Genomic DNA, 25,873 nt, shown 5'->3' on the forward strand with positions numbered 1-25,873 from the left:
TGGAATTCAAATCTCTGTCACATAAAATTTACATATTTCCCATATGTTAATAACAATGTTCTATACAGCTATGGTCTTTAAGATGTGTTTTTCCCCCACTCCTAATTTCCTATTCATAGGATTGATTTTCATTTTTTGTGTAAAAAAATGATTTTTCTGTATAACAATTCTGGCTAAGGTCTTATGATTTATTTACTTTTGCTGCTATTTTATCCTGGAAGCAGGTGGGGGTAGGTATTGAGGTCATGTGGCATTTTATCCCTTAAGAATTCCATATGTATGGGTAGATTGATGCGGTATATACAGAGCATTTTCATGTACATAAATTCACTTGTGTTGGAAGCTACTTTTGTTCACAATTTTTAAATCTAAATTGTGAGTTTATTTTTTCCCCACTCTGAAGATAGGAATAGTGAGTTTCAGACCAAATACTTTCTCACATAATTTTAATCTCACTTTCCTCTTGGATCCTATTCATAGTAACAAGTGGTCCTGGCTGGAGGTGAAGGTAACAAAGTTGGGAGGAAAGAGAAGGAACAAGGGCACCATTTAAGAAGGAACAAGGGCACCATTTTTCTAAAATGTGAAATCATTCTTTTATTCCCACTACCATTTTAGTGAGGTCTGAAAGCAGAGAATATACTAAGAAATATCGGATGCTTACACATTTTTTTCTTCCCAAGAGATCAAAGTCCTTTGCTTTATATACTTGTGGAGTAGAGAGGCACATGGACTGTCTCACTTATCCAGCTGAGGAAAGTTCATAAAATGACCTATTTAACTTTACACACTTAAGGAATGTTCCGGTCTTGATCCTGTGTTTTTAGGCTCCAAGGTTTAGTTTTGCCAGCTGCATAGTTTCTGTGGCTGGCTACTTAATTTGCAGGGCTCACTGCAAAATGAAAATGTGAAGCCCTTTGATAAAAAATTATTAAGCATTTCAAGATGGTGACAACCAACTATTGGACCAATCATGGGGCCTTTCTAAGAGCATGGCTCCATGATACTGCAAAGCTCACATACCCGTGATGTTGGCCCGGTCTGTGTTGCCCAGTCTTGAACATGGGACAACACCATCTTAAGAGCTAGACACAATCTGTGCTCCAGTCAAGCTGCGGGATGTGAGTTCATTCAGGTGTCAGTAGCAAGCACCCAGGAAGGAATGAAGAGGCAAGGACCTGTCTAGACCAGACGAAGTGGGGATGGGAGTGAAAGCTTTGATCTGACATGTACTCAGATGCTTAGAGTTTCCTTGATGTATGCTGGATCCTTAGCTTAGGAAAGCATGCCACTTCTAACATGCTCCTAACAAATAGGTAGACAACATGACTTGCTTGATAACTTGTCTGCTTAGATTAGAATTGGGTCAGGGGCAGGGCAGGGCTAAAATCTCAGAATGAATTTAGAAATACTCAAGGGTGAAGAAGGATTGTAAGTTGCAGACTGATTTAATTGTATTTTTTACAAAGGTGAATGTGCATACATGGTTTACTTTACTAAATACCATTTCCTAATATCTAGACATCTTTTTTGAAGTTGGATTATGAGTTCAAACCCCCTTCTGTGTTTGTTAAAGCCAGATGACTCCTCAATCATGTGTTTCAACAGCAACCCAAACAAAAAGTTGTAGGTATACTTCCAGTCATTCATAAAGTCATTCAGTGAATATACATTGAATGCCTGCTATTGATTATAGGCCCTGTTCTAGGCACCAGCAATATAGCTGAGGAACAGGACGAATCCTTGACCTTAAGTAGTGTGCATTCTAGTGGATTCCACAGAAGTCAGTGAATTCCAGTGGGTTTTAAAATAATGAATTTGGGTGTGTTTTCTTAAGCTCTTTTTTTGTATTGAAGCAAAGTAAAAAGAACAGTCAGAAACAGGTTGTTCTATTTTTTCTGTAAAGAAACATTTTGTGTTATAGAATACTAGGAAAAAAGTAGGTTCCTCATGGGACAAGGATTTTTTTTTTTTCTCTACTTTAAAAAAGGATTAAAATCACAAACATAAAGGTTACATAAGCGACACTGCATTTGTTAGATTATTTTTTAACATGCAATTAAAGTAAGAATGATTTTGTGATTCTCCTACCGGCAGGCATGGCATTCTGTAATATTTAATTTTTGCCATAAAATATTTTTATTATTTCTGTGTTGTAACCTAGTGGGATTTATTCTGTGTACTGTATTATTTTCTATAACTTTGTCATTAAAAAAATGGTAGTATAACTATACTGCCTCTTGAAGAAAAAAGGAAAAAAAGAAAGAAACCTATTTTTTGAAACTCTGTTGAGTTTTGAAAGCACATCTTGAAATCCTTATGAGTACCAAAACAATAGCATCCACAGCCATTTATTTTGATACACCATAAAATCCTTGACTTCTCATGATAAGAAGAACACTAAACATTCCAAAGATATTTCAAAATCTCTCCTTTGGAACATAATACAACTAAAAAAATGAGTAATAAGCATTCCTATTTCTACAGTGTCTGTGTGCTTTCTTCCCCTACCCCTGTTACATCACCATCTTAACTTGGCAAGACTCTTTGTTTACCATTCATGGACATCGTTTTCCTTTCCAATTATTTATCATTTATTTATGAAAGATACAACAGTATATACAAGAATGTTTTCTTTATTTTAACTTCTATGCCCTTGCTATATGCAAAAAAATTATGTGATTATTTGCTTTGAAAATCAGTTCACCAGAAATGCACTAAAGGTCTACCATGTGCCAGAAACTTGCTAGAAGGCTGACAGGGTTTGGCAGTGAGTATGGATATATGGGGGGGGGGGGCGTATATAAATGCATGAGACATGTTTGCGCTCAGCCAGGTGTCTGCTTGAGATTCTCTGTCTTCCCTGCCCTTCCCCCCAATAAATCTTGAAAAGAAAAATATCTTTTAATTTGAGAACTGTATGTTATTTTAAGCTACTCAAGCTAAATGGCATAGGTTACGTGTCTTAAAACTCCACTAAAATGTTCTTTTTTTGGTCTCATTTTGTAATTGTTGCCATCAAAGCAACATGGATAAGAGAGAAAAGATCTATAGACAGACAATGATAACAAATAAAAAATATTACTCATTAAAACAAAACAAAAACAAGCACAGAATCTCAGTTAGATTTGGCTAAATAAGGTGGCAAAGATACTGATGGGTTCACATGGAAGGACACTGGCAGATTTTGAACTCTGTGTTGAAAGGATAAGTATTGGGCATACCAGTAAGGTGCTTCATGCCTTACTGCCTGTTCCTATAAACTTTATAACAAATTTGTGTGGTAAAGATCGGTGGCCCCATCTTAGAGTGAGTGAGAACATTCGAAGCTGTTATCTGCCCAAGACCACACTGTCAGCCAGTGGCCAGGTCAGAGACCAAAGTACAGAGACCTTCCCCTGTACTAGGGCTTCCCCTACCCCTCCATTCCTCCTACGGACAATATCCTGAAATTAAAGACCCATGTATGCATTGAACAGAAATGTACAGCTCTATCTGCTTATAGATTTAGAAAAGGAGGAAGTATACTTCTAACCAAACCAATAATTTTACATTATTTTTCAAGACCATTAAATGCAATAACCTACTTTTTCACTGTACTGTAAAAAATAGAAGTCCTCATTCCTTTCGTACTAGTACAGAATTTCTTGAACTTTTAGAATATGCATTCTTAGAATATAGTATTTCTTTAAACATTTTATTTGGTGCCCATTAAAATAATTTCATTCTGAAGAATTTTTAATAGAAATGTGGAGTAGATATTATGGATATATTTGGATTGATAGGTAAATATCAGATATCTCTTATTCCATTTACTTCACTGTGAGCACATTTGTTAAAATTAAATTATAGGGGCGCCTGGGTGGCTCAGTCGTTAAGCGTCTGCCTTCGGCTCAGGTCATGATCCCAGGGTCCTGGTATCGAGCCCCGCATCGGGCTCCCTGCTCGGCGGGAAGCCTGCTTCTCCTTCTCCCACTCCCCCTGCTTGTGTTCCCTCTCTCGCTGTGTCTCTCTCTGTCAAATAAATAAATAAAATCTTTTAAAAAATTAAATTAAATTAAATTATATCTTATGTATGATTTTTATTGTTTTATGATTGTTTTGAATCCCTAGTATCTAATTTATTTCAGCAGACATAATATACATGTCTTTCTTTAGAGTTTAATGCGATCTTTCCAAATGCAACAGAGCTTTCAGGAACATGCAGTTCTGTGTTTATATGCCGGACAATGCTGAGATATACTAGGCACCCCTAAAAGGGATTTTAGAATATTACATACCCCTTGAAATACCAAGAACAGCAATGCTTTGTTTGACTGAGCTGGCCTGAAGATTTGTACTGCATAGTAACAACGTTTGTCATTCTAAGGATCATTAGCACATGCTGTCCTGCTCACCTGAACACTTAAGACTTGGGAGGAGTAAATAACATTCCTTTGCCCGATGTTAAGCAACCCCCTTCCAACACACACACACACGCACACACACACGTTATCTGACTTTATTTCCAGGCTTTTGTTATTTTAAACCTCTTTCCTTGATGTCAACTTCTTTAATCAACTGATTAGTTTTATATGATATAGGTTTTTTGAATGAGGAAGATGAGGTTTCTGAATCCCATGCTTAGACAACCATTTAGTTACTCTCTTACCTAAACAAAGCCTTAAGTCTCTCATCTGTGTAATGGGCATCAAAACGCTTAGTATGATTATTTTGTTTTCAAGTTTAAGTGAGAAATAGATGTTTAAAAATTCCTGACATCCTTTCTTAAATATTAATTTTCCTGTCCTTACCTTTTAGGTATGGACAACATAGGATGTTGTAAGGATCCAATTAACTAACATGAGGTATAGTGACAGGTGAAGAGCACAGAATTTGAGTCAGAACTGGGTTCAAATCTTGGCTCTGCCACTTATCAGCTGTGTGACCCTGGGTGTTATTTAATTTATTAAAATAGTTTCTTAATTTGTAAAATGGGAATAATAATTCCTATTTCATACAGTTGTTGTGCATATAACATGAAATGTATATAAATTGCTCTGTTTGGGGCCTGATGTCTACCACACATTGCTAAGGTCTTATTAAAATACTCTAGCCCAATTATCTGTGGTCTGACTTCCATTCAGCTTCTCCGAAGATGTCTTCTCAACTAGATTTTAAGTATTTGAGATTCAGGGACCAGATCTGACTCCTTATCGAACTTTGTAGAATCACCTAGAATAGTGCCAAGTGCATTATGCCAAAACTTGTTCAATTTCAGGCCAGTAGAATAAATGCCTGAGATTTTTGGCCTACCCACCTGTCAGTCTTGGGATGGTCAGTAGGAGCAACAGGTTTGGGTAAATCTTTACTTATAATGGGAGCTGAATCAAATTCATAGGTTTTCCAAGTGTAATACCACAGTGATTGTATTAAATGACTAGAATTCTATGAAGGGTTCTGTACTTGGCTCACATTTCTATAATAACCATTAATCTATTCTGTACCTAGGCCATATCTACTGCATTGCTTTAAAAAATGGGTGTGTGGGCTGCCATTGATGTTATATAATACAGCCTGCTACTTAGTACATACAGTATACTGTAACATATACTGTGTGCTCTCTAATGTCTCTCTAATGAGCACATAGTAATGTTATACCATATAATCTCATTATGATTAGTTATAAGGAAGAAAGTAATATAAAAAGAAGAGAGAGGGGCACCTGGGTGGCTCAGTTGGTTAAGCATCTGCTTTTGGCTTGGGTCATGATCCCAGGGCTCTGGGGTTGAGCCCCTCATTGGGCTCCCTGCTCAGCAGGGAGTCTGCTTCTCCCTCGTCATCTGCCCTTCCACGCCGCTTGTGTGCTCTCTCTCGCTCTCAAATAACTAAATAAAATATTTTTAAAAAGGAGAGAAAAGGAATGAATATAATCAAAAGGAGAATGATCAGGTTGAGTAGATGGTAAATTCCAGCAAAGACTGCCTTGGCCACTGCTTTTCTAATTTTCATATATTGGGCCTCTTTAGTCTTATTATTCATGTTATAAGTTTTGCTGTTGCAAAATACCATATTTGTAAAATCATTTATAAAATCAGCTGTAATGTACTTAAAATATACATTTTTATAACACACTAATGTTAATTATTTGGTAACTTGAAGTCATTTAAAAATACATTCTTGGCTAACCAGGAAAAATAATTTTGGGTGCCAAAATTTTAATATCTTTAAAAGAAAAATAAAACACACTGTCAAATTTCCAATGCTTTTCAAAATCTTAATTTTTTCTTCAAGATTTGCTTATGCAGTGTGGATCTTTTTTGATGTTCTACACAATCTGTCACTTGATGCACTATCCCAATGAGGTAGATCTTACTTAACTTTTTATTAATAACAACACAAAACACAGAAAGTTGAATGGTGATCTTAGAAGGTCACAAAATATGAAACAATCAGAATGGTATTTTAGGGTTGTAGGCTTTCCTGCCTGATTAATTATCTTAGAGTCTTTTATGCAGTCTTGGTTATGGAGAAATTGAAAAGTAAACGTGTAGGGTCTAATTGCTGTATATTAATTATTTTCAGACCAAAGGGGTTGCAAGCTTCCAGTTCCTGTTACTGTGTTTGTTTAAAATATTTCTGTAAATCAGCAAGGCCTGTTTTATCCAGTCTTAGCCAAATCAAATATGATCCCTATACTTTCCCATTTGTGTTTGAAGATATAGCAGAAGTACTCATTATTATAGTATTTATTGAAGTGAAAACTGGTATATGATTGTATGCATGCCTAACAGAGTTGAAATAAAGGCTGTGAAATTAAAGAATAATTGGAAAGATTGATGTGTTCTTCCCTACCATGTATTTGTAGCATTTGTTTAAGGGCTAACGCTCTTGGTTTAGTCCCATAGTAAAGAATTCATTAGAAGTTTTAGGATTTCTCAATTGCTCCTAAGTAAGATATATGAAAAGCACTTTTCAGATAAATGCTACGGAAAGTTAATAAGAAAAAGAGGCTGTTTTCTTACACCGTGTCCTCTGATTTCAATTTTGTTTTCATCTTCCTTTTTTCCCCCTTAATTTAATTTCAGAGGGCTGCTGAAGTATCAAGCTAATTTAGATACCCACCCTCCTGGCTGCATCAATCCTAATGGAACCCGCTACCAGCATGTTCACTTACCAGACCATGGCTTGGAACATTTTCATGAATCTTTCCCTGGAGGGCCTTCAAAACCAGATGAACTTACCCAAAACAGATCCGTGAACATTTGTATGGAAGAGCCCAGGTTTCAAGCTAATTTTCCACAGGTCAGATTAATTTTATATCTTTGATGGTCTCCTCAAGTCCATATTTCCGTAATTATTGATCAGCATTGCATTTAAACATGTTTTTGGAGGTTTATAAAGCAATTGTAGAACATTTCAGGATGTTTCAGAAGCAAGATAGTACCTATTTTTCCATTAGAGGCAGCTGCCAGGTCAAGGAGAAAGACCTATGATATTACAGAATATGGAAAATTCTGCTCAACTGGCCATGTAATCTTTGCCTACTGTGGCACTGGTACTTGCCTAAAGAGAAGTGACAAAGACATTTTCCCTATCCACTGAGAAAAGTAGGTTGAATAATAAAAGCAATAGTGAAAGAACTAATACTAATTGTAATTATTATTATTGTATAGCATAATATTGTGGTATGATATTATGAATGATATAAATGATAAATTGTAAAATCAATTTATTGAATGTTTGGTATCATCTGCTAGGTACTGTGCTAAAATGTACTGCATGCATAATTTCTTTTAATATTCACAATAGCCCTTTGAAGCAATTACTATCATCCTTGATTTTCTGATGAAGAAATTGTGACTTCAATACATAAAAGACCTTGAGCAAACTCTACAACCAAATACAGGCAGAAGTAGAGTCCAAAACCAGGTCTTTGACTAAAATACTTGCTCTTGGAAAAGTTCTTACCCAAATACACAGCGAGTGGTTCCATAAGAGCCCTAATCTTCCCATGTGGGTATGGGAGCTGTCCATGTGGGAATTAACAGTCTTTGCCTATGGGACAGTGATGCCAAATGTCTCTTTTCAGAAGAGAAGAAAGAAGAGTGAAAAAGTAGAGTGAATTTGTAGATGACTTTGGAATGAGTATGTTAGTCTTGTGTTTATTTTTAATAATAATCCTTTAGGTTTCTCATAGACTTTGCAATTTGCAGAGTTTTCTTGGCTTCACACAATGCTAGCTGTTAGGCAGGGAAGGTACTGTGAGTCCCATTTTACGTATGTGGAACTTGATGCTCAAAGGGTAAGTGACTGTCTCAAAGTTGCAAGACTGCTGCATTGCAGGGCTCGCCTACTGCTCACACAGCATGCAACTAAATATCAGGAAGAGGCATGATCTGTCTGCATGGAAGGAAAAAGCTCTGAGATAGCTATGTAAATAAGGTTTAAAAAAGTAACCATTAAAATAAGTTTGGGTCAGTGGCCTCCCAGTGATGGGGGAAATATGGTGTGCAGTTCAAGGAGAAGGATTGGCCACACAGACAGGACAGGCTTCTGTACTTCTAAGCATATGCAGTGGGTTATCCTGGGGTTGGGGCTATCTATCCAGCACACATGCAAAATCGTTACACTTTCCAAATTCTATATAATACCTTCTGTTCATATTATTTTTATTATGTAAAAGTAAGTTGTAAGCAACATGCTTAGTATACTCTATATTTTAAAATACGTTCATATACATTTTATATTGTATATACATGTATGTGTACATTATGCATATATTATATGCATTAAAAACACCCAGAGTTGAGTAAAAGGCATAGCATAAGAAAAACAATGATATTGTAATACTGATGGAATGGGACAGATGGTAGCCATACTTATAGTGAACATAGGATAATGTGTAAACTTGTCAAATCACTAAGTTGTACACCTGAAACTAATATAATATTGTGTGTCAACTACACTCAAGTAAAAAATAAATAAATAAATAAGCGTTAAAAAACCCCTTACCTGACATTTTGAAGAATTCCAGTTACTCCTGAAAATTAAAACATTTTAATACCTTAAAATAAAAAAAAAATTATTCATACATATATCCAGGATTTTTTTTTTTAACAAACATTGGACTGGTGCATTTTTTTCTAAAGGTGTCTTCAGATTTATTTGAGCATTTAACTTCCTTTCTTCTCTTTTTAGATGAAGATATTGCATATACATACATTATGTATTTATTCTGTATGCACAGAAGGAAATATGAAACAAAGTATGCATACCTGTTAATGTGGCACATTACTTCTTTTGTTTTATATTTAGTCTTGTTTGAATAAGTCACAGTGAGCACCTTATTTTTTACAGATTTTTCTTTACGTTTTATTATTTAAAATACAGATTACAATACCATTACTGTAATGTATGAAATAAACAATTGAGCAAGATATAAAGATTCCTTCAACACAAGTATTTCTTAAAGTATATTTTAAAAATTCTCCATTAGACTTGGCTTTGGATTTCTGGACCTTTGTGCCTGTATTGTGCTGAAAGACTTTACAGGTGTATCCGGAGCAATAAACCAGTTACCATCATCTCGGTCATAAGCCATCCCTCAGATGTCATGGAAATCCGAATGATCAAAGAAAATTTTAAAGCAAGACCTGGCCAGGTGAGTCAGTGTTCAGCAACTTTTATTTATATATGTATTTATTTATTTTAATTTTTTAAGGGAGGGGAGGGGCAGAGGGGAAGAGAGACTTAAGCAGGCTCCATGCACAGCACAGAGCTGGACACAGAGCTTGATCTCGCAAACCTGAGATCATGACCTGAGCTGAAATCAAGAGTCAGATGCTTCACTGACTGAGCCACCTAGGCGCCCCAAATTTCCTTTATCTTTATATAATTTTTAAAAATTAGTATTCGTGCCATCATTAGAATACTTACACTTCTTTCTTGGTCATTTAAAAATTATGTTTGTTGTTTTTTAGTATATTATTCTACATTGTCCCAGTGTGTCTGCGTTAGAAAATCATCCATTTACCCTTACAATGGTAAGAAACTTGTTTTGATTTTTAAAATTTTTAGAGTGACATGCATCTTTTTCTTTTGTGTGTGTGTATTCTACCTCATTCTAAAAATCATTCAAGGCGATCACAATGCCCTAAATGTTAAAGAAAGCCATTTTTTTATACAAAGAAATATTATCTGTTCAGAAACTTTGTAACTCTTTATTATTTTTGGACACTTTACAATTCAGGAAGCAATATATTTGAAATGTATTAAAGATTGATGATTCAAAATACAGAAAATTTCCTGGATATTTACATTTTTCCTTTTATGAAATATGTACCAAAATATAGTATGTATGGTTTTTTTAGAGAGATTGAATTTAATGACAAAAAGGGTACTCTGAGTCGAGGTGGAAGCATAAGAAAATCCAGGCAGTGTTTAGAAAGGAAAAAGTCCATTGTAATTGATGCCCAGGCTGTGTGTGAGGGAGGGAAAGGAAAATAAAGTTGAAAAAATAAAATGGAATAAATATTAGGTGGGGGAAAGATCTGGCTAAGTAATGGTGTCACCAAATATTTTTAGCCAATCAGACATTGTTTAACATTCTTTTTTGCATTGTAAGTATAGCATGAGCATATTATCAAAAAGTAAACAATTCACTTTTCCTCATTTCCCCCACTTTTCAATCCTCTTTCTTCTCCAGTATTTGGCATATATTCTTCCAGACATTTTCCTCTATACTTAGGCATATATAGATGTTTGACATTCATTTGCTGGATCATTTGTTTTATAATTTGCTCTTTTTACTCAACAATATGTCATTGACAACTTTCCATGTTACTCTATTTGCATATGCCTCATTCTTTTTTAATGACTGCCTAATATTTCACAGTAGGATAGTACTGTAATTTATTTAATATTTCCCATTGATGATGGAGACTTGAGTTTTTTTTTTTCCAATTTCTAGCAAAGGTAACTAAGAACAGGACCCACATGTTTAAATATATGCTTAAGATATGCAAATAAAATTGAACAGATGCAGGGACAGAAGAATCACTGGGTGCTTAAGTGCTGAGATGTAGGGGTGGGGCTATCCTGGGAATGACAACAACTTTTTTTTTTTCAAGATTTATTTATTTATTTGAGAGAGGCCGGGGAGGGGCAGACTCTGCAATGAGCATGGAGCCCAGCGCAGGGCTTGAGCTCACAACCCCGAGATCACAACCGGAGTTGAACCTAAGAGTTGGATGCTTAACTGACGGCACCATCCAGCTGCCCCAAGAATAGCAACCATTTTCAGATTTGATGTGTTAGGTTGAAAACTTGGAACCCTTGGCCACGTTACTTCATCTTTCCGTGCATTTGTTTCCTCAGAGTAATACTGTGATAAAAACAGTATCTACTCCTAGGTATGTTGTGTGTTTAAGTGAACTCCCACAAGTAAAGCATATAGAACAAAGCCTGGAACATGGAAGGTGCGAGGTACGTGTAAATATATGCTAGCAATTATTACGATTTTTGTTTTCATTGTGAGTTTGCCCCTTGAGAACATGTACTTGTGAAGACAGGTCAAAAAAATCTATATTTAAGGGATAAAAGAAACAAAAAGGAAGTGTCAGGGAGTTAGAGAAAAAACAGACATGATTTGTTCAACAGCATTTCTTTAAAGGAAAAATATATTTTTGCTTCAGTTCCTTCAAATTTTGCATTCTGTTTGTAGGTAGCAGACTTATTTATTAATGATTAAAGAAAGGTAGTTTGGCATCTAGTGAAATGGTTGACAACATTCCATTTTATCAAGGAAGATGGCAACACTGGCCTCCTTGGGGAAGAAATTAATTTACTGTTGTTTCTTCGACCTGATAATAGAGGAGTACAGTCCAGACACCCTTTCATCTGGTGCCATGTGGGTGGCTGGCTAGAGTGAGAGGGGAAATGTGTTGTTAGGAGGAATAGTGAAAACCTAGTTGCCTTCGTGGGATTGAAAGCCAGGACCTCAGAGTCCAGGACCCAGCCATCACCAGAGCCAAGTAGGCATGTCATGCCCTTCACTGCTCTAGGCTATGCATGCCCTACAACATGGTTTAATATTGCCCTCGTTCCAGGAGACCTTAGGATCCTTGGCGAGTAAATGTGACAAACAAACCTTCCTGTATGATGCTTCAGCTGAATCATGAAGGCATTCTCACATGATTGCATCCACTACAGTCAGAAGCACCGTGTTTAGTTCTGGTAGTTTAAGACACATTTCCATTTCTCTGATTGCATGTATCCCATGAATATGAAGTTGGTAACATTAAAAAGAAGGGAATAGGGAGAAAGTATGCATGTACGTTTGTCTTTACTTAAGTAGTTTAAAGAGTTTGGTCTACTCTTGGGGTCATACCAAATTTACTTCTGAAGTTAATCTTTCTTTGTGTGCAACTTTGTTTGTTTTTTTTTTTTCCACCTTTAGTGAGGTGTAATTGAAAAATGAAAAAGTTGTATATATTTAAGGTGTGTGACTTGAGACTTTATTTTGAAAATAGTTTCTTCACCATAGCATTAAATAGAGAATATGGGATAAGAAAAGAAGGTAGTTGCTGAATGATAAATATAGAGAAGAGAGGTTTTTTTTTTTTTTTACAAAAATATTTCCCAACATACACAAAAGTAGAGAGAATGGTATAATGGACCGCCATGTTCTCATCACCCAGCTTCAGTAAAAACAAAGAATATAGTTAATTTTTGGTATACATTCTATCACTGAAAATGTTATGCTCCTCAAAACAGAAAATCCAAGAATTTTTCTCTTATGGTACATGCCAAGAAGAGGCTTTTAGATCTACTCTCTTTCAGTTGTCTTAGGATCCTTTCACAGGGCAAAGGAGAAATTCAGAAAAGAGCTGTGTGTGGGACATACGGGCTCCTGGTGGCCTGACCTGATTCCCAAGCACGTGATTGGGGCAAGTGCTGTGATAGGCCTGTGGCTGGCTGCAGGCACAATTAGGAGGGAGAGAGAAGCGGGGGAAGGGGACAGACCAGATGGAAGAGTAACCAGAAGTAGGAGCCAGAGTTAGGAAAAGGAGGACAATTATATGTAATGTAATATTCACACAAAAAACATGAACTTGAGAATTCAGCCCCACTCTGTCACTCATGGGTTCTGTGCCTGGGAGGGTATCTCTGGTGGTGGTCAGTATTTGGTAACTACACTATTGTTATTTTTAATAATCCTAGAATGTTTCCTTTTAATTTGGATTTTTGCCTTCACTTCTGCAATTATTTATTTATTTTTTTTGAGAAGCAGGGATAGCACATCAATGTGGTTTTTCAACCTGAAAATGAAAAATTTGGGCGATATCACAGTAGTCTCAGCTTTTGAAAATCTGTCATGTAGGTGAAGGATTAGATATTTTTCCCTTGGGATCCCAAGGTGTAGAAATAAGAATAACAGTAAAAAGTTTTAGAGAAATATATTTTGATTCAATATGGTAAAGACATTTCTAACAATGAGACCAGTCCAGAAACTTAGAAAGCCATCTCCCTGGAATGTTTAGAAGGAGATTTCTGCTAGATCAGGACTTTCCTGCTTGGGCATTATTGACATTTTGGGTCAGATAATTCTTTGCTGTGGCATGTTGTCCTGTGCATTATAAGATGTTTATCAACACTGGTAGCCACTACCCACTAGCTGCCAACAGTACCCCTGACTTGTGACAATGAGAAATGTCTCCAGACATTGCCAAATAAACCTTGAAGGGCAGAATTGCCAGCAGTTAACAACCATTATGTTAGATCAGTAGTTGCCCAACACAGCTTACAGTGCCCTTAGGATAGTGCTTATACAGTCTTCACGATGCTCTTTATGAGAAGGGAGAATTTAGGAGGCACGAGCAAAGGTGGAGGGTTACAATGCCTAACTTGTGTTCTGGGGACCCTGATCTCATGTCAGTGGGAACACCTCTCTTTCAACTAGCCTGCATATGAGGGTTCTGCTTAAGTACTCATGGATATCGTCACCTAAATATGTATGTATGTATATATATATACTTTTTTTTTTTTTTCCCTACTCAACTAGAATCCTTTTTGGAATTCCATAAAAGTTATTTTGGCTACTGTGAGTTCCTGAATACTGTCATGTGGTAGAGAGCTTTGGAAGAGAATTTGATTCATTTTCAAATTCATAAATATTTTCCATATTTGTAGTCATCCACTCCCAAATAATAGGGTTTGGATATGAATTAAAAGAAAAGGTAGGATAGGGTACGCCTGGGTGGCTCAGTTGGTTAGGCATCTGCTTTCGGCTCAGGTCATGATCCCAGGGTCCTGGGATCGAGCCCCTCATCGGGCTCCCTGCTCGGCAAGGAGCCTGCTTCTCCCTCTCCTTCTGCCTCTCCCCCTGCTCATGCTTTCTCTCGCTCTGTGAAATAAATAAATAAAATCTTAAAAAAAAAGAAAAGGTAGGATAGCAGTATAAAGATAAAATAAGTTAATCAAGAGCTAAAATGATGTAAGAATATTCTCAGATATTTGACATTTTTGTCATCTGAATGAAGGATGATTTTTTTTTTTTTCCTATGGAATCCTAAGATGTGAGAATAGGAACAACTATACATTATTCTTGGAGGAAACATAATGGTTTAGTGCCTACTTTGGGAACTAGGATGTGTTTGCCTGGGTGGGGGGGAGACAGTCGAGTTCCTCACCTCAGTGAGGCTCTGTTGGATATACAACACTCCTGAGTCTCCTTAAGAGCAACAAAGGATCATCACCCGCTGCCCTGACTCTGGAGGCGGACTGGTGAGCCCTCAGCACTAAGCCTCTGAGGCCAGTGCAGGCTTTTTTCAGAAGATTCAAGTTCATGAGTGCATTGGATGGAGGCAAAAGTTTGGACACCTGGAATTCTATATTCTCCCCAGTTTTCCTTCTTTCTTACTTTTTTCAATTAAGAAAAGATTTTTCCTTATTCCTTCTGCTTCTTCCAGGCCACTTCTTCAGTTCTCATAAAGGAACATGGTCCTTTGAAAATTCTCTGAGGAAAAAAATGAGAAAGAAAAAGCATTTTTCTATGACCTAAAATAGTTTGGAAAATACTGCTTGATATACATCACTTTTAGAAATTCATAGTGCCTCTTAGCATATTAATAGTTCTGAGAAGTTCTTTAATAAACAATCTCATTAAATTATATTCACCCACTTACTTAATACTGTCTCACTTTCCCTCATTTGGGTCTTGGTATAAACTAGTCTGTTCACCCTTGGGAACCAACCTCTGTCTGCGTCTTCTACTAATTCACACTCCAAATGCCTGACACTCTCTTTGCCCGGGCGGTTCTTCTCATCTTTCCCACCTCATTCAGTGTCACTTCTTGAGAAGCCTTCGCAGACCCTTCCTAGTAGGTTGTTTCTTGACCTTTTCCTCTTATAAGTGCTTCTGTACAGTCTTGAACACCAGTGACCTTAGATTATTTGGTTAATGCCTCCTTATTCCTAACCAAAAGGTCCAGGAACCCTTTCAAAGATGCATTCATAGCACAGTGTCTGGGACACAGAGTAACCCAATGCAAATCTGTTGAAAGAGTGAAAACACCTAATATATAACTAGCATTTGTGATCTAGCTTGATAAATACTTTATAGATAGATTCTCTTTTCCTCATCTTTTTTTGTTGTTGTTGTTCTGTTTTGGCATACTCTTACTTGGAAGGTGAAGCTAGAGAAGAGGAAGTTATAGGGATTAAAGAAAAAGGAGAAATGCTTATGGCTGAAGTGTTTACAGTTAAAGACTAGATTGCCAGCTCTGTTCTGAGTCTAATCTGTAAGGTCATGGTGGCTATTTTTCTTTAGCTCAGAAGAGGAGGGGGGATGTACTTATGGAAAAAGTGGTTGGGGGAGAAACACCAAAGGCAAAAGGAAACAATCCATGAGTTTTTCTGGTCAAAAACAATAGGTTCTTTTTCACCTTCCATCCCCTGTTCCCTGGGCTAACAGTGGAAAATCCCTTGTTCCTAATTTCTGTGCTTATCTGACAAATGCTATGAATATTTCTTAGGAAATAGGTCTTCGTTTTTTAAGTTTAGGTTGTGTATTCACATTTGTTCTTATTTTAAATATCTTTTTTTTTTTTTTTGGTATCTGTATCTCATAGTTTAAATTGTAACAATAGTTGGCTTCCAAAAAAAAAAAAAAATGTTAAGGCAAAGGAAGTTCTTTTCATCAGACCATCTGTGTACTTGTGTAGGCTTAGGAAATGGTTTATAGCCTTCCCAGATTTTGGGGGGTTACTGGCTGGCTCACTCCTACTATCCCCCAAGGGAGTTTCTATTTTCATAAAGGGGAAAAGAGGCAAATCTTGCTGCTGCCTAGGAACGAATTTGAGTAAAGCAAACAGTTCTAAGCTAAATTTTACATTGTGCTGTTATGTTAATGTATTGTCTTTTCCTGCCATTTCTTTCTTTTTGTCTAATTACTTCGACTTGGCACTTACATGTAAAATGCATGCTTCTCAAACATTTTCACTGGGTATTTCCCTTAAGGGTTCCTGTGAAAAAAAGCAACACAAAGCAATTTCCCATTTCCTGATTCCCACTAAAAAGTGTGTAAACACTTTATCTTTGTTAAGGGTAATAGTCCCTACTAATTAAGTGCCCAAGAAGTTCCTTCATAAACTTTGAAAATATTGTAGTTTTAATTTTTGTTGTATTCCTATGAGACATGTATTGTTCATCCTGTATGATGCAGAAAATAATGTGCCTGAGATTAAATAACATGTCCAAAGTCACACAGCTGGTTAATGCCAGAGGTGAGATATAAAAATGGACCTGCCTGGCAGAAAGGCACGTTGCTAGCTAGCTGTTCTGTGCTCTCACCTGACTCACCATCCATTGACGTTCAGGGCATTCACATACATATGTTTTTTAGAGATTTTATTTATTGAGAGAGAGTGTGCGCACGCTTGCACACACAAGCAGAGGAGGGGCAGAGGGAGAGGGAGAGAGAGAATCTCAAGCAGTCTCCATGCTGAGTCTGATGCAGGGCTCAATCCCACACACTGAGAACACACCACAGAACTTGAACCGTCTCAACAGAGGCCTCCTCAGGTCTGACAAGAGCTCTGCCTAAAATGCAAGTTCAGAGTTGTCCTATGTTGAGGTCAAGAGGTCAAACCTTTGTACTCTCCAATGACCAGTCGTTGGAGGTCAGATAGCTCCAGGGAGAGGCACTTAGATAGAGGCACGGAAGCTTCGCTTCTGTGGGAGCCCTGAGATCATGACCAGAGCCGAAATCAAGAGTTAGACGCTTTACCTATTGCGCTGCCCAGGTGCCCCAAGGGCATTCCTGTTTCTGAAACTCCCCTTGCTTTTGGAAATCCTTGTTGTTGGAGTCAAACAACAAAAAAGAATTGCCATTTAGGAGAGACATTTACTGAAACTATAAAAATGTTAGAGAAAAATGCAGTTGAAAGTTCTGGATTGTCCATACTACTAAGCCCTTCTCTATGTGGAACATTAAAGGTCAGATTCCCCTGCTAGAAAAAAAATCTAATCCTTGTTTTCACATACTGTGCCAATGTACAGAAAAATCAAATCTATAAAATATACAATTATAAATTCAGTAGTTTCACTTTCATTTTTAAAAATGGAGATAAAGCTTTTAAGACTAAAAATACAAAAATAAGTACAAAAGATAAGGTACAGAAGCACTGCAGTAGGTCTCACAATTTTAGTCAAAGTACAACTAAGTTTTGAGTACTGATTTAATTAGGAATCCAGTGGTTGGGAGTGTTAATTGCTTAAAGTGCTTCAGTGTTTCTTACGCTTGACGTTGACTTTCCTACACAAGGAAGACGTGCTAATCTGGTGGGTTTTCCCAGGAAGCTGTGACTGTTTTCTGCTAATGCACCTGGATTCTCTCAAGTGGAACCACCAGGCATATGTTTGCTGACAGGACTGATGGGGATCAGAGGCCATTGTGTAGTGTTAGACTGGATTTTGGAATCCTACAGCCTGGATTGGAGGCCTAGATCCCCCATTTAGTACTATGACTATTGACATCTTTAACTTTGGTTCACTTCTTTATTAAGTGTGGTTAATAGCGGCGCTGGGGTGGCTCAGTTGATTAAGCGACTGCCTTCGGCTCAGGTCATGATCCAGGAGTCCCAGGATTGAGTCCCGCATCTCCCTCTGACCCTCCCCGCTCTCATGCTCTCTCTCTCTCTCAAGTAAATAAATAAAGTATTTAAAAAAATTTTTTAAAATGTGGTTAATAATAGTAACTTCTCTATGCAGTTACTCTGCATCTTTTAGATATAATCAAGTGCTAGGCATGGTGCTTGGCATATAATAAATTCTCAGTAAGTTTGCAACTATTACGGTTCTTATTTTAGAGAATGGCTGGAGAACCAAGACAGGATTAAACTGAATTGTTTTGTTTTGTTTGCTTCATTCTGCAGCATGCAGTAACTAAATTCTGGCCACAGATTGGTTGAGAAACAGTCATTTGAGGGAACTGAAGATTTGCCTCCTGTGGTTGACTAGCCTGTAGGATGAATGTCTTAGGTTGGGTTTCCTGGGAAACAGACTGAAAGGTAAAGATTTTCCTGAGGAAGTTTGTGGGGAGTGTGCTCAGGACAACATTGATAAGGAAGGAGGGACTGAGAACACACCACAGAACTTGAACCGTCTCAACAGAGGCCTCCTCAGGTCTGACAAGAGCTCTGCCTAAAATGCAAGTTCAGAGTTGTCCTATGTTGAGGTCAAGAGGTCAAACCTTTGTACTCTCCAGTGACCAGTCGTTGGAGGTCAGATAGCTCCAGGGAGAGGCACTTAGAGGCACGGAAGCTTTGCTTCTGTGGCTAGCCATTCCTGGGGAGGGTCTCAGTAATGAGCTCTGCAGGAAACACTTGAACAGCTGGGAGATTGAGGAATTAGTGTTTTGATCCTGAAAATTGGGGGTGGGGGGAGGAAGATCTGAGCAATGCACCACAATTTCCACTACAAATGACATTTAAATGTATGTCTTTAACTTATATATTTATATTCATTTATATATTTATAAATATATTAAAAAGTGTGGTAAATATATCTTTTGTGAGAAAATTCTTCTTTTTTAAAACTTGAATTTAAATAGGAGACACAGAAAAAAAATCCTAGCTTATCTAAATTCATTGAACTTTAGAAATGTGTAGTCCAAGGGGATTAAGAGGCACAAACTCCCAGCTATAAAATAAATAAGTCACAGAGATGAAAAGTATAGCTTAGGGAATATTGTCAATAAGATTGTAATAACTTTGTATGGTGGCACATGGTGATTACACTTATCGTGGTGAGCATTTTATAATGTATATAATTCTCGAAGCACCGTGTTGCATACCTGAAACCCATATAATATTATATGTCAACTATACATCATTTATAAAACAACTTGTAGTGCAAACACCAACTTTTTTTTTTTTTTTTTTTTTGCTTATTGTTCGGGAGAGGGTATATCTAAAGCACAGATTCTTTAAGGGATCAAAGTAACATGACTGATGAAAAAGTTAGATCCAGAATTCATGTTTTCAGATTCTTCTCCCTTTTTAGACCTTTATGGGCTTCAGATCTTGATAGAGTTTTACATTTTGTTCTTCAGCTATGTAATAGATCTTTAACGGTGCTTTTCAGCCATGCTCTTTAATTACCAAAGTTTGGATTTTCTACCAAAACAAATTTTCTATCAGGGTATGCTTTCACCTAATTTAGATATGCAAATCAGAGATGGCTTTTAAAAAGCCCAAACTTAAGAAAGCATGAAAATTACTGCTTCCTATGAGATGTAGCATCTCTTAGTGATTACCTGAGATGGACGTTAATTTTGTTCATTGATATTCTTCGTGGATTCTCGATTAAAGAAATAACGTAGACTCTGCTTTTTTGTGGACGTAATTGATTGCAGTTTGCATGAATACCTCTATATCCTTTCATTATTATTTGTATTCAGAAATACACATGTGCTTTCCTGACATCTGTATTCGAAGTTGTGTGATTCATTATTTTTAAGCTGGGATAACCTGATTTCACATATTTTTCCATGAGTCAGAGGCAAGTCTAGCTGTTACTTTGTTATTGTCTGCGCTTTTTCATAGCAAGCCTGCACTTGCCATCATTTTGCTGCTTTGTATTTTTAATCTCTTAACCAGTTGCTTTGGGAATAGTCTTTCCAGTTTTCAATGAAAACCAGACAAGAATGGTAATGGATTCCTTAAAGATTGGTGAAGTTTTTGTTAGGATTATTTATTTCATTTCATGGGTTTAAATACAACCAGGAAGTCTGCATCAGCTGTTTTGATCTTGGGTCTTGCTTTCATTTGTGTAATTTCTTAAAGAAAAAAAAATTGTTTTTCTCTAGAGCTTCACAAATCTTTTGCTTGGGAAACTTAGAAACTCAGCTAGGATAGATGATAGATTAGCAAGGCAACGATGTGTCTTAACCATAGACCAGACACAGTGGTGGAAATTGCCCCCAAAAGGTCACTAATGTCCATGAAACATAACAGGATATCTGAAGTCTCTGAACATTAAACATCATCTAACTGCTCTAGTTTGGCTCTTTTCCAGGGGAAAAGAAAATATTCCTTCAGTGCCTAATGAGGGCCTACATGATAAATATGAACTTAAATAGGTCAGTGTATTCAGGGAAAACCAGCTGTTTAATATTAAACTTGATTTATCCTATTGGTATTTTTAGATACCTCCTTTTACCTAGGTACAAAAGAGAATATGATGAATAAAAGCTCCCTTCTTGAGTCACATTTCCTTCCAGCTACTGCCCCATTCTCGGTTCTTCAGTTCTGTTTCTCTCATTTTCTCTTAAATCCACCAACTTTTTGCCCACAGCACCCTACAAAAACATTTCCAAGGTCAGCAATGACCATGTGATTGCTGAGTCCAGTGGTCATTTCCCAGTCCTTGATGGACTTGACCTCTCAGCAGCGTTTAGCACAGCCAATCACTTGCTTTATTGAAACACTTTTTTCATTTTGCTTCCAGGACATCCAACTCACCTGGTTTTTCTTCTCATTTTCTGGCTTTTACTCAGTCTCTTTTTGCTGTTTCTTGCCATTTCCACAACCTCTAAATATCAGAACACTCGATTGTCCATTCCTTGAACCCCCTTTCCTCTCTAGCTAAACTCATTTCTCTGATGATCTCATGCAGTCTTACTGATGCATCTGGGTGCTATCATCTCCCAAATGTATATTTCCAGCCCCACCTCCAACTCTAAAATTCAAGCTCATGTATCCAGTTGTCTGCCAGAAACTTCCACTCAGATGTCTAAAGGACATCTTAGCATGTCTAAAACTGAACTCCTAACCTTCAGCTTCTCAAATCTATTTCATCCACAGTCTTCCTCACCTCAGTTAATGCCAACTCCATTATTCAGGTTGCTCAGGCTGGAAACCTGGATATTATTCTTGATTTTTGTCATTTTTTAAATATAGTCAATAATCTGTCCACACATTTTCTTGTCTCTGCCTTCAAAACATGTCTACCATTTCCGCAGTGGCTCCTGGTCCAGTCTATTACCATCTGGATAGCCTGCTAACTGGTTTCCCTCTGTCTGCCCTTGTTCACCTACCATTTAATCTTAACAAGCAGCCAGAGTGATTATTTTAAAATGAAAATCAGATCATGTCATTTCTCTGTTCAAAATTGGCCAGTTTACACCCTGAGTTATACCTGATGCTTATTGACTTGCATCTGTATAAATGTGTGTCTGTCTATGTGTGTGAATGGAAGAGGGAAGGTCAGCATGGCTGGAATACACTAAGAAAAAGGGAAGATGGAAATAATGTCAGAGAAGTCATGAGGGGTCAGATTTTATGGAGTTTATAGAACATTTCGAAGACTCTGGGTTTTACTTTAAGTGAGGAGGGGCCACACTGGAGGCTTCTGAGTAGAGGAATGGCATGATCTGACTTACTTTTTAATAGGGGTTACTCTTTTTTTTATTTTAAGATTTTATTTATTTATTTGACAGAGAGAGAGCGAGAGCAGGAACACAAGCAGGGGGAGTGGGAGAAGGAGAAGCAGGCTTCCCGCTGAGCAGGGAGCCCGATGTGGGGCTCAATCCCAGGACCCTGGGATCATGACCTGAGCCGAAGGCAGACACTTAATGACTGAGCCACCCAGGCGCCCCTAATAGGGGTTACTCTTGCTGCTGTGTTAAGATTAGATGAAGGGAAATGAGCAGAAGTAGGACGACCAGTTAGGAGGCTGTTGTGGGCATCCAGTTGACGTATGATGATGGCTTGGACCAGGGAGGTGACAGTGGAGCTGGTGAGAAGGGGTCAGATTCAGAATATATTTTAAGTGAGCGCTAACAGGATTTCTTGATAGCCGGGGTATGGAATGTGCAATAGAAGAGTCAAGGTTATCTCCCAAGTGTTTGGTCTGAGCAACTGGGGCTTCATTGAGCTAGGGAAGGCCATGGGGAGAGCAGGTCCTGATGAGTGTCTGTAGAGCTCAGTTTTGAAATGTAAATTCGAGATGGCATTTATTGTGCTTTCATTAAATATTTGCTGGGCTAGTCAGCAAAGTCACTGATCTCAGCAATCTCAGCTCTCCTTTCCACTGAACAGGTTATTCCTACATCTAGAGCCCCTTCTGGGCTACCTCTACTTGTCTTTGGGTTTGTGGAGGAAGAGTTGCCTGGCTTGTGCTTGGGGTCAGATGATTCTGGGGGTCAGGTTATCTCATATACAGACGTGAACACAATTCCTCTTTTTCTTTTTTTTAAATCATAAGCTGAACCCTGGCTTCCTTCTATTGCCTCTGAGGTCTGTTGTGAGGGAAAGATGGGCTTGCTTCTCAAGGTGATCCCCTTTATGAAGATAGTGGGATTTAAGCTTCATATGTTTCTTCCATCAATTTCCCAACCACCATCTCATCCACATTTCACCATGCCAGATTTTGTTGACACCTCTCCATTGTTGATATCATACCCCATGTTATCTTTGCTGTTTTAATTTGTGTTTTTGTATTCCTAAACCATCATTTTAGTGTTTTGTTTTTTTGAGGGAATTGAGATAAATACACACATTCCTTCACAGTTCATAAACATTTCATTTACATACTCTTCTAGGATCTTTCTGTTTAAGATGGAGTCTATTTTTTCATGCAAATATATGAGTAAACACTAATCTTTTTTTCTTCAAGTAAACAAGTAGACATTAAAATATTGTATTTGTCAAAATGTTTAGAGTCATGATGTTGCATTAATTGTGATGGGTTCTGTGCTCCTGGCTCATTATCTCCTCTCTTACTTTTAGAACAATCCTCATTTGTGAAATTGCATGAGCTCCTAGTATAGTCTCTGGAACACTTTGGATTCATGTTTGAATGTATGAATAAATTATAGAAGAATTGTCCATCGTTGAAGTCCTTATTCATTCTCAGGTTAATTCTCCAATATTTTACTGAACTGATGATATTTGAATGCATACCCACTATGGGTAAGGTGCTATGGAATATAAAGTACTGACTTAGAAATATTTCTTGATCTCAAGACATTGTAAATATATTTTAATACAGAAAGAAATTACATAAAATTAAAGAGGTGAACCATAATAAAGGGCATAGTAAAATAATTTAGAGGGTCAAGAAAGTGAGGAATTTTCATGACAGGGGAAATCAGGATTTCTTCATGAAAGTGGTGGCATTTGACACAAGTCTTAAGGATTTGCTAGAGTACAGTATGAGAAATGGGAATGGAGTCATTCTACATGAGTAGACTAGTAAGTGGGAAAGTGAGAGGCCAGGGAAATGTATTAGCTGATCCATGTTGGCTTAGCTGGATTAGAGTGGTCGAGGAGGAATATGGAATATAAAGTTGGAAATAATTTGGAACATGTGTGGTTAGTTATAGACTGTAGGAAAGAAGGTGGATGTTTTTCCTTAGGAGGACACAAAAGGTTACTCGATAGGAGATTGCTGTAATCAGACATTTTCTTTGGTAAGGTTATTTTAGAGGACTTGAAAATTGATTGAATGCTGGCAGGGAGAGATATATATGATATTCCTCTGCGACTTGAGCTTCTGCTCTGATAAGGGCATAGGTTCTATGTCCAGAGTAAGAGAATCAGGAAGAGAGGACAATTTGAAAAGTAAGATAATGAGAATTTTAAATATAGAGTGAATTTCAGGTGGAAACGTCTAGCAGGCATAGAAACTAGAGCTTTGGAAGAAGGGGTTAAAAATAAAACCTGACAATATGATTAAAGACTCATATTCTGTGATCATTTTCTCTAGCTTAAGAAATTTGGTATATTGAAAATAGAGCGTTTAATATAGTAACATCTACTTTAGAATCATTTTTTTTATTATTGCAAGATTCTTGATTTAAAAACAAACACATTGTGGCTTTTAAATTTCTTTTCCATGTTGAATAAATCATTCTGCAGTGATATCATTTTTACATGTCATTCTCAAATGTAAGATGATTACGTAATATCTGTTTATATTTTTGTGGGACTGTTATAAAATGATTAGTCATTTGAGCACTTTAAAAACTCAATGCCATATTGAACAAATAATTTGAAGGAAAACATTTTTACTCAAGGATATCAAAATAGAAATTCCTCCAGATCTGTTCTTTCATACAAATTTGGTCACTTTATTTTCTTATCGTTAAACTGGGTGATGTGTATTTTGGTACATATATTATGGTCCGTACATGAGCCGTACTCTTTCTCTTCATCTAGGAAACTTACGTGAGACTAAATTGAGACTCAGCAATGTCTTATTGTTTACATTTTAAATTAGGTTTTTAAAGATTTTATTTATTTATTTGAGAGAAAGAATGAGATAGAGACAGAGAGAGCATGAGAGGGGGGAGGGTCAGAGGGAGAAGCAGACTCCCTGCTGAGCAGGGAGCCCTATGCGGGACTCGATCCCGGGACTCCAGGATCATGACCTGAGCTGAAGGCAGTCACTTAACCAACTGAGCCACACTCAGGCGCCCTTAAATTAGGTTTTTAAAATATTTAAAATTATAAACATTACAAAGGCTAATAATAAATTTAAAAAGGAGATGTATATGATTTGATGAAAGGAGATGAAAATGATTTCTCATTTTCTGTCTTCAGTTTTGCTTCCCAGAAGTTAATATTCCTAATGCAATATTATGTATTCTTTTCAACTTATTTCTCTGTATAGGAAGAAACATTCATATCTGTTTTTATTTTAATAATATAAGCTTAAGTACACATATTATCCTGAAACTTTTTAAACTGAAAACTTGTCATAAGCATATTTCCTTATTAATGTTCTAGGGGAGGTAGATAGCCATAGATATCTGTACTTTACTATTTCTCTTCTTTGAGAAGTTTTTTTAAGCACTATTAAAAAGATAGTGAGGAGACATATCTAGAAACAAGTTGCTATGGCTGATGTCAAAAAGGTCTGTGTTCTCCTCTAGGATTTTGTTGGTTTCCTGTCTCACATTTAGGTCTTTCATCCATTTTGAATCTATTTTTGTGCATGGTGTAAGAAAGTGATCTTGGTCTTGTTTCATTCTTTTGCATCTTGCTGTCCAGTTTGGTGTGCACACATACCCACACAGAAATATTATTCAGCCATAAAAAAGAATGAAATCTTGCCATTTGCAATGACATAGATGGAGCTAAAGAGTTTTATGCTAAGCAAAATAAGTCTGTCACAGAAAGACAAGTATCATATGATTTCACAAAACAAACAAGCAAAGGGAAAAAAAGAGAGAGAGAGAAACCTAGAAACAGACTCCTAACTATAGAGAACAAACTGATGGTTACCAGAGGGCAGGAGGGGAGGAGGGGAGGGGGGGTAGGGGGGAAACAGGTGATGGGGATCAAGGAGGGCACTTGTGATGAGCACCTGGTGATGTATGGAAGTG

At 37.1% G+C, this 25,873-nt stretch overlaps 1 protein-coding gene across 4 annotated transcripts in view; it reads left to right on the forward strand.

Moving 5' to 3' along the window:
* Positions 1–25,873, forward strand: part of NOX4 (NADPH oxidase 4) — a 361,705-nt gene that overhangs the window by 72,011 nt on the left and 263,821 nt on the right. For 3 of the 4 annotated variants that reach the window (XM_035009409.1, XM_035009407.1, XM_035009410.1), the window contains exons 10-12: positions 7,068–7,284; positions 9,479–9,643; positions 9,963–10,025. In XM_035009409.1, the coding sequence (XP_034865300.1) occupies positions 7,068–7,284; positions 9,479–9,643; positions 9,963–10,025 (445 nt within the window). The remainder of the gene's footprint in view (positions 1–7,067; positions 7,285–9,478; positions 9,644–9,962; positions 10,026–25,873) is intronic. The other variant, XM_035009408.1, reaches the window with a different exon arrangement.

The sequence above is a fragment of the Mirounga leonina genome, unplaced genomic scaffold, assembly GCF_011800145.1.
Source record: "Mirounga leonina isolate KUSES-001 unplaced genomic scaffold, KU_Mleo_1.0 Mir_153, whole genome shotgun sequence".
Classification (NCBI taxonomy): Eukaryota; Metazoa; Chordata; class Mammalia; order Carnivora; family Phocidae; genus Mirounga; species Mirounga leonina.